General features: G+C 41.9%; 1 protein-coding gene across 1 annotated transcript; it reads right to left on the bottom strand.

Moving 5' to 3' along the window:
• Window positions 1-729: 729 nt before the first annotated feature.
• On the bottom strand, window positions 730-8,348 carry LOC106496688 (protein Wnt-9b). The gene is made up of 3 exons (XM_013957424.2): window positions 8,099-8,348; window positions 2,102-2,367; window positions 730-1,206 (listed from the first exon to the last, which is right to left on the bottom strand). Exons 1-3 carry the CDS (start codon window positions 8,172-8,174, stop codon window positions 730-732), a joined length of 819 nt encoding a protein of 272 aa, XP_013812878.2. The 5' UTR covers window positions 8,175-8,348.
• Between the last annotated feature and the right edge of the window lie 522 nt (window positions 8,349-8,870).

Genomic DNA, 8,870 nt, shown 5'->3' with positions numbered 1-8,870 from the left:
CTGAGAGAATTCCAGGTTTCTTGTGGATAGCAATGTTAAAACATGTTTAGAATGCACTTGGAGTCTAACGCCCAAAGTTTAGATCTGGGAGATGACAAGACAAGAGCTCCACTTGTTTTTCAAGCAATATTTCTGAGACACAAATCTTGCATCAAAATGAAGCTACTCAATAGTGTGTCTTTGAGTTCAGAGCAGAGAGGATTCAACCATCTCCCAGAGAACAACGCTTAAAATCCCCTACTGCCAGAGTCATTTTGCCTTGGTGCAGGAACATGCCTGTCCCTGCTACATCAGGATCCAGTCCAGTTGGTTGTCTCCCCAGTCCCTTTTTTTTCCTCTTCTCTCCAGGACCAGGGCCCAAGCCCTCAGTAGTTTAGTGTTACCACCCCAAGACATTTACATAAGTGCAAGTGAGGGATGGGGGAGAGGGATATTCCTGCAGATGAGAGTATAAGGTTCAACTCAAGAGACATTTTGACTACTTCAGTGTTTCTGCTGTCCCCACATTACCCCTATTCCCTCTCCCTTCTTCCTGATCTATTACCTGACAAAACTCCTGGTTTTCACCCCTCGTACAGGGGCTCTCCCCAGGTCAGGGGGTCTCAACATTGAGATAATAGGAGCATTGGACACTGTGGTTCTTGCCTTTGCCTTTACCCCACAGCAGAGAATCATGTCCCTCTCTCCTTACTGCTTTATTTTACTCTATGACTTGTCCTGAACCACTAGCTACTGCTTGCAGCTGTAGACCACCTCTTCCTGCATGCACTGTTGGCATTCAACATAGCAACACCACTGCACCTGGCAGTGGCAAGAAAAGGTAACTAGCCGGCTCTGGGTGTTATAACCTCGTCCACAGCACATGCTGTCACAGTTGCCCTCCCGAGAGCAGGTCCTCCCAGCAGTTCCCAGGGAGTATTTGCTGGGCCGGCAGAAACTGGGGGAGTCTTCCACATACACCAGGTCAGTGGAACGGGGTGAAGCGGGATGTTTAGGGGAATGGCTGTGTCTGTGGGGACCAGCCAGCTCCGAGTGTCCCACTGCATCATTGCTGGTGCTGAAGACCTTGACGGCATCATCATAGCGCAGCTTCAGCAGTCGGCCCACCTCATGAAATGGCGAAAGCTGCTTCCAACACGTCCTGACAGCACATGAGCCAGAGACACCATGGCACTTGCACGTAGTTTTGAGACCGTTCTTCACAGCCTGGGGAGGAAGAGAAGTGGTAATCATTACCTGCCAGGACTGTGAGATAGTTCTGGGTACAGCTAACATCTCAGATTCCAAGCAGCCCAGAATTACTTCAGTTTTATTAGCATTATTCCTATTTTCCTGAGCAAAATTAAAAAACACACAGGAGCAGCTACAGAGTTCACTGGAGAGCAGAAAGCCCAAACATGGACAAATGGCTGAACATTGAGGCCAGCCAAATTCTTACTAAGCACATATTTGGAACAGCAGGAATAGTTAACCATGAAACCACGCATCTCCAGCGTGGTGCATTCCCTTTCTTAATGTCTTCAAATCAAGACAGTGCTTTAATCACAAGAAATTAGGTTCAGTAAATGGAAAACAATGATAAGTCAATCATCATAACATACAGGCCAAATTGCTTGTTCTAATGGTCTTCCTGACCAAGCTTTTGACATGACTAGTACCAGAGAACACAACAAATCACCAGCAGACCCAGAAGTGAAGTCAAGAGTGTCAACCCTCAATCTGTTTCACAGTTTGAACCAGCTTTGAAGCTCTAGCTGTACTCAAAACTCCCTGTGGCTATGGCATAACCCATGGAGTATTTTAGCCAGTGAGTTTTACAGCTGTTACTGTGCTGCATATTGTTGTCACTCAGCCTCTGACATCAGCAGAGGATGTGGGCTGTTACTCTTCTACTCCAAATATGCAAATCCTCATACCAGAGTTCAGGAGACTTTCCAGGGAGCTCTCGGTACCATAAGGCCCAGAACACACAGGTAAACAGGTCTGGTTATTGAGTAAGGGCAGTGAATAACCCTCTCATGGACAGCCTAAGCTGAGGATGGGTTGGGAAACTTGCACTGAGCCTTAATTTCTTTTTGGGCATGCTGCCATGGCTCCTCACCTTGATGCCAACATTGGTGTTGTGGATGTCCACCTTGGCCCGCAGGTCTTTTCCAATCCTCTTTTGACCCAAGAATTTTTTCAGGAACTTGGTGCTATATTTGAGGTTGTCTCCACAAACACCCCATTGCCAAGCCTTGCGGTTCTCCAGGTCTGGGGAGTCATCACAAGTGCAGCGCTCCATGCGCCCAGCACTACATGCTCTGGCTAAGGAGTGTGTGAGAGCTGCAGAGGACACTGCATAGAGGAAAGCAGTTTCCTTAAAACCTGCACAGGAGAAGGATTAGAAGACGGTAGGAGCAGGAAAGGCAAAATGTGGTTTTCATCTGCCTCACTAGCTCTCCTCACTCTGGCCATAAACTAAAATCAAGCACAATACTTAGAAACAAAAAGAGACAAAACTCTTCCTTTACCTGCACGCCATTCCTAGCAGTGAAACCAAATTTCAGGTTTGAAGTAACTTGTGTATTAACACCCTAGTCTCACCTGGTGGCTGTGGCTGATTCAGTACTGAGATAGGAGACCACTCAGGAATCAAGGGATGGGTGCCAACAGCCAAACAGTCCTGGAAAAATATCAAACTACAGAAAGTGACAGAGTCATGGAACTCCATTTGCCACCATCCTCACCACACAGCTGATATGTTCAGATAAAGGCAGTCAGTGAAACCATGTTGCAGATTAAAATCATGAAATATTTACTAGAGAATGAAAAAATATTAAAACCCCTGACCCATTATCTCAAAATGTTTTTAATTGGGACTGTGTCAACATAGTAGCATTTCCTATGGAAAGATCAAATGTACTTTGATTGGGAAAGGTTACATGTTAAAGAACATCCTGGGCAAGGAGAAGAATTCTCTTTTATATAAGTGGACTTTGTGGCTTCTCTCAAAAGTATGTACTCCCAATGATGATGGTGATGCTTTCTGAATCTATTCTCCTTTTTAAGGCAGGCTTCCCAGCTGGGCTATATTTGCCCTGATGTACGTGACCATGACACACCATGACATTTCAACCAGGACAGAAAGTACAGTGTCTGAAAAAAAATTCAGTTCAAAGACATGGGCTCAGATAGGAATGGACATATGATATTCCCCAATATGACTCCCATGAGCTCCACAGAAGTTCTAGAACAAGAACTGACACAGACCTGACCCAAACCAAAAAATATTTTGTTTTTATTATTTACCTCCTCTCCAATTTAATGCAGTGGAAGATCTTAACATTTCCTCCACGGTTTATCTGCAGAAATTAAAACCATTAATGGAAAACTGCAAACCAAGACCACTATTTAGGAATTAGAGCAAGAAAGAGAAAGACCAGTGACCGTGATCAATAGCTCAGAGTGCAGGACTTGATAAGATTGGCCAAAAAAAAAAAAAAGACAAAAAAAAAAATCTGGTTTATGAAAAACGGAGCATTTGTGCATTTCCTGCCACACTGGAAGGAAACAAATCTGTTTCCCAAAACAATGAAAGAATGAGACAACCATAGAGATCTGATCAAGTCTTGCAGTTCAGCCTGCTTTGAGCAGACATTGGAAGGGACCTCCAGACCATCCAGTCCAACCTCTAATCTTTCCATGACTCTATTCCCTCAAAGAATTCCCATCCAGCTCTCTTTATAGATCAGACTGCTACTGCTGAGATCCTGGTGAGGTCACCATAAATCTGACCAGAGAGCAGGACAAAGAGCTCCTCTGATAATTATCAGTAAGAAGGAAAAATTGATTGATCATGAACACAATGGAGAGGCCACATGAGCAACCTCAGGATATTCTTCATATGAACTTGCTGGAATTCCTAAATTTTAGATGAAAGAACTAGCAACAGTATGGACGTGAATGAGAGAGTCAATAACAATGTGGAGGGAGTCAAGGAGTTCAGTCGGCAAACTGCTTCCTACTCCACTAGTCTAGTCGTTGAAACCATCAGGACAAGAAACTGCAAGTAAGCAGTCTGGTTGATGGTGCTCTGTAACAAATCTCAGGGTACTGGAAGAGTACCATCTAAAGTTATGGAAAAGTTATGGGACAGAGTCAGTACTGATTACTGATAGCAACATGATGCTCACATATTTTCAAACACTGGCTAACCCACAAGAAGGAGCTAACGAAGGGTAAGATAAATTTGAGATCCTAAGTCTGACAAATCATTCCAGTAGCTAATCTCCAAATGCTTACCAGATTCCTAATATCTTATTTGACTTATTGACACCAGAAGAGGAGAGAGCATTTTAGAAACACTTTACCATACCATATAAAGCTAACAGCACCAGTCAGCTCCACATACCCAGCTAAATCTGACTTTGTGGAATACCACACTACTCCTGCTATTTCTGAGCAGTGGTGGTTTGGTTTCTTCTGTGGTACTTCATGTCAGTGCTGGCCAGATTTCAATCCTCTTGAAATCAGAGACCATTGCTTGTGGTCAGGCCATTGCAGACAGTAGCAACTGAAGATAACGAGCATACTTTCAAATCTGCCCCTTCTTCAGCCTCTCCTACCTCCTTTAAAGGCAAAGGTTCAGTATCACCAGAATGCCAAATGCTTGTCTGAAAAGTCTAAGATGATTCCCTCTACTTTGTAATAAGGGTCTGATCCTTGTTTAATTGTTTAATTCACAAGTCACATGTGTGAAGAGAAAGCTGAGTGGCCCTTAAGCCCTTGCAGTGTAATAATGAACAACAGAGCATCTATTTAAGTTGCATTTTCAGTAGATCACAGCACAAATGAGTGAGATTCAGCTCCAACTAACATGTTCTCGAGAAGATCTAAATGGAGGTTTCTGCATGTGTGCAGGCATCTACCCTCACGCTATGTCAATGCAGCTCTTGTCATCATAGTCAGTGGAGCCTGAAGGGCAATTCTGATCTCTAGGCTTTCAGGGTCTGTCTTAGGGCTGAATCACTCTCCTGAACCACTGACTAGGCTGCTAGTGACCATCCTGAAAGCTTAAACACTTAGCAAATAGGGAAACATCCGAATACAGACGTTTTTGCTGGGCATCTTGCTTTGTAGGTTTGATTGTAAACGTCCGGTGCAGAGTTGAATTCAAGATGCTGAAGCAAGCCAGCTCCTCCTCGTAGGACTTCTCCTCTGGAATTATTCCTGTAGCTCAGCAGCCTATAAATACAGAAGGACTTTTTCTGTGATGGCAAGACACTGTTCTGTGGCGTGGTGTGCTCTAGACCACAAAGAAAACTATAATAGGAGGAGTTTAGCCATATGGCAATTCTGCCAAAGGAAAGACGGTCAAAGCCAAAGATTTTTCAAGGTTACAATAAAGATAAGTGGGAGTATTTCAGAACAATAGGAAGAGGCTTCTTTCTGCAAAAAAGTAGACCAGAAAGTTATAGAATTGTAGAAAGATTTAGGTTGAAAGGACTTCTGGAGGTCTCTAGTCCAACCTCCTGCTCAAAGCAGGGCTATCTCCAAAGCTAGGTCAAGTTGTTCAGGGCTTGGTCCAACTCAGTTCTGAAAACCTCCAAGGATAGAGATTCCACAGCGTCTCTGAGCAATTGCTCCTGTGCTGTTCCACTCCCATGTTTCTCACAGAATCAATGAAACCACTGCTTGAAGATCAAGGAATCTGACCAATGTGAAGCAAAGAAATGGAAGGATGGAGGAAAGGACTGTGGCATGCTCATTTCTCAAGAAGGATTTTTCTGAGTGGCTGGATCTGCGCTATCTTTGCTATAGGTGTTTATTTTTCCCAAATCACCACATTGTTTGAGATGAAATATGGCTTACTCCAGCAGCTGACTGCATTTATGCCACACCTTGAAAACCAAAAGATCACTGCTTTACAAGCTTTATATGAAAAAGACATCAACTGTCACAATGCAAAAAGATGGCCTGAAACGTCTTTCCAGAATCATTTTAAATCTACTTTTATGGATTTTTAAAGGAGAGGTGGAGAAGGAATGCACAGAGATTTTTGCATGGATCAGGGAAGAGCAATAACCACCATAAGTGACTGCAATAGTCATGAAAAGATTGTAGGTTATGCAAAAGGAGTTTCCCAGTTGTGTCCAGAGGAGTGTCGATGTAAAACAACAAATGGAGCAGACTGTGAAATTAAATCTGGCATTTCAAAAACCGGAAAGCCCTTGGCATTTCTTTTGTTACTAAAATTATGTAAATACACAAAATGAGAAGGTGACGTCTGTAGAAGCAGGAAAAGCATCTGTGATCCCAGGCTAGCCACAGAGGTTTTTTTAGTTGTGACTACAAATTAAGTGCAGCTTTTCATCAATTACAAAAATGAAACATCTTACTGGGATGTGATCTTTTTTCCGCTCTTACACTGACAAAACCATTAAAAGACTGTGTTGAAAAGTGTACATTTTTCTCTACAGTTTCTCTACAACCATAGCAATATCAAAGGGTTTAATCATTTCTAGAACTCTTCAGCACTATTTGGGTGAAAGAGAACAGTCCATTGTCTCACTGACAATTTCCAAGTCAGCAACAAAACTGCATCAGGAGTATGTGAGAAATAGATCAAAAGTAGCAGCTGAAAATGTGAATGTTCTTTGTGAAAGAAATTAACCTATTTGCAAGTTAAAGAAAAATGAGAACTAATAATTGCTTCCAGCCAATTGTCCTCTCATACAGGAGATGTGTATAGCATATTTAGCTATATTAAATCATCATTTGATCTTGAAGATTGTGTAATAAAAGTTTTCAAACACTTTTCCTCATCTGCCAAAACAGGTTTTGAATTACAGGTGATATTTTATTTCGTCAATCTGGAGCCCATGGAAATGTTGAGGCATGCCACAATGAGATAATTAAATGTTTTCCAGCTATTTTGAAGATGAGGATTACTCAATTGTCATTTTCAAGTTCTTTGAAGGTAGAGATGTCAGAAAGTCACTCAAAATGATCACAAATAATTTTTTCCATAGTTTGCTAGAAAATTCACAACAGTCTTAAAATGAAGTAATCTGATCTGTATATATAGGTATACATATCTATTTTTATAGAGAGATCTGATATATGATGTTTTCTAAAATATTAATTCAATATTTAATTTAATAACATTTGATACTTCCTAATTGAAATGTTAAAATGTTTCAGTTCCAATGCTAAAAAATTAACATTTTAATTTCCTCAAACAAATATTGGCTCATTCAGCTTCTTTCTTTTAAAAGACATTAACTTTTTAGGTAACTAAACATTATTGAAAGACTGAAATGATAAAAGGCTGGTCACACACTTGGATGAAGACAGATTCAGCAGAGTATATGTGCATGCTCTGGAATTTGTATCAAGAAATTAGTCTCAGGGTCTATCTTCATTCTATTTTTTTCAACTTCTTTTAACTTAAGGAATTTATTATTCTCCCACCTGCCTCAAATACAGAATTTAAAGGACATTTTCTTCTTGTAAAGCACTCTGTGAAACAAAAGGCCAGTGACTATTTTGTCCACTACAACTGAACTTCTGTGGGAACTCCAATTGTTTGTGAAAGAGTCTTACAAGATGTTGTAAACATGCACTGAAATGCCTTATAGCTGATAAACAGGTTTTTTAAACAGTAAATTAGGATTAAATTCTGTATCTGAGAACAACAGAGATTTACATCTGAAGATATCCAAAGAGCTGGAAAAAGTCTTTTCCTAAAATGTCCGTTGAAATAGGGCACTAACCCTTACTTTCCACAGCATCATCCCTGATTGCCAGCCAAGAAAGATGGTCAGCTTAGGAAACTCTGCTCTCAGACAAAAATCCACAAGCCAAAGGCGTGAACTTCCTTCTGCTTTTCAATCAGTGACAAACCATGCAGCAAAAATGAGGATAAGGCACTTTTTTATTCTGCAGTGAAAGAGCCCATATCACACTACTATTCCCAGCTCCCATTCCTAGGAGGGACAGATGATCTCTACACTCCCCAGTTACTGCCCCATGTCCTAGCTGCCTGTGAGATATCATATCAGGAACTACAGCAGCAAGTGAGATTTGATACCACAAACAAAAGACTACCTTGTACCTCGCTTCAGCAGACTAGTCCGTCCTTCCAGGCTGCAGTTCCAGCGCTCACTGCGAAACTGATACTGGCACTCCATGATCCCAAGCCGTATGGCATCCCGCAATGTTTCCGCCAAGCCGGGCTCTCTCCGGCAAAGTCTCTTCTGCTTGCGGGACAGCTTCAGCAGGTCACACTGTTTCACATGAACTTTCCCTTGGGCAGAGTTTGTCGAGGACCCCAGAGATGGGAAGTGGGTCAGAGCTTCTTTCCCAGTCAAGCTGAAAGAAAGCAGACAGAAAGCAGGGAGTCAGGGAAAATGGCAGTCATAAAAGAAAATCAGAGGGAAAGATAAAAGATATTTGGAGAGCTGCTGGCCGGGATACTTTTCCAGCTCAGAAGATGAGTCAGTACAGATTGATTAGATCTAGTATCCCATCTCCACCACAGGCCAAGGCAAAATAGACGACTAACATTGTGGGGAGAAAGAAGAAATGCACGTGTGTTGTCACCAGCAATGCACCTTGGGCAGGAAGCTTTTTTGACTCCCTGAAAAGGATGTGTTTATACACCTCCAGTTTTGTTTCTTTTGCAGTGTTCTCGCAGTCACATAGATGCATTTATTAACCTGCATTTTTAAATGGTAAATGGTAATTTAATCGTACTGCAGGTCACTCTATGTCACGGTACTGTACTTACTCCCAAAAATATTAGCCACATCCCTTCAGCTTTATGCATATCCTGGTACTATGCCACTAGCTATATCTAGGAAAGACCAATAGGGAAACACTATCTA

The sequence above is a fragment of the Apteryx mantelli genome, chromosome 28, assembly GCF_036417845.1.
Source record: "Apteryx mantelli isolate bAptMan1 chromosome 28, bAptMan1.hap1, whole genome shotgun sequence".
NCBI classification, from domain to species: Eukaryota; Metazoa; Chordata; class Aves; order Apterygiformes; family Apterygidae; genus Apteryx; species Apteryx mantelli.
Note: the sequence above shows the minus strand (reverse complement) of the source record. Positions and strands in the feature narration are given on the sequence as shown.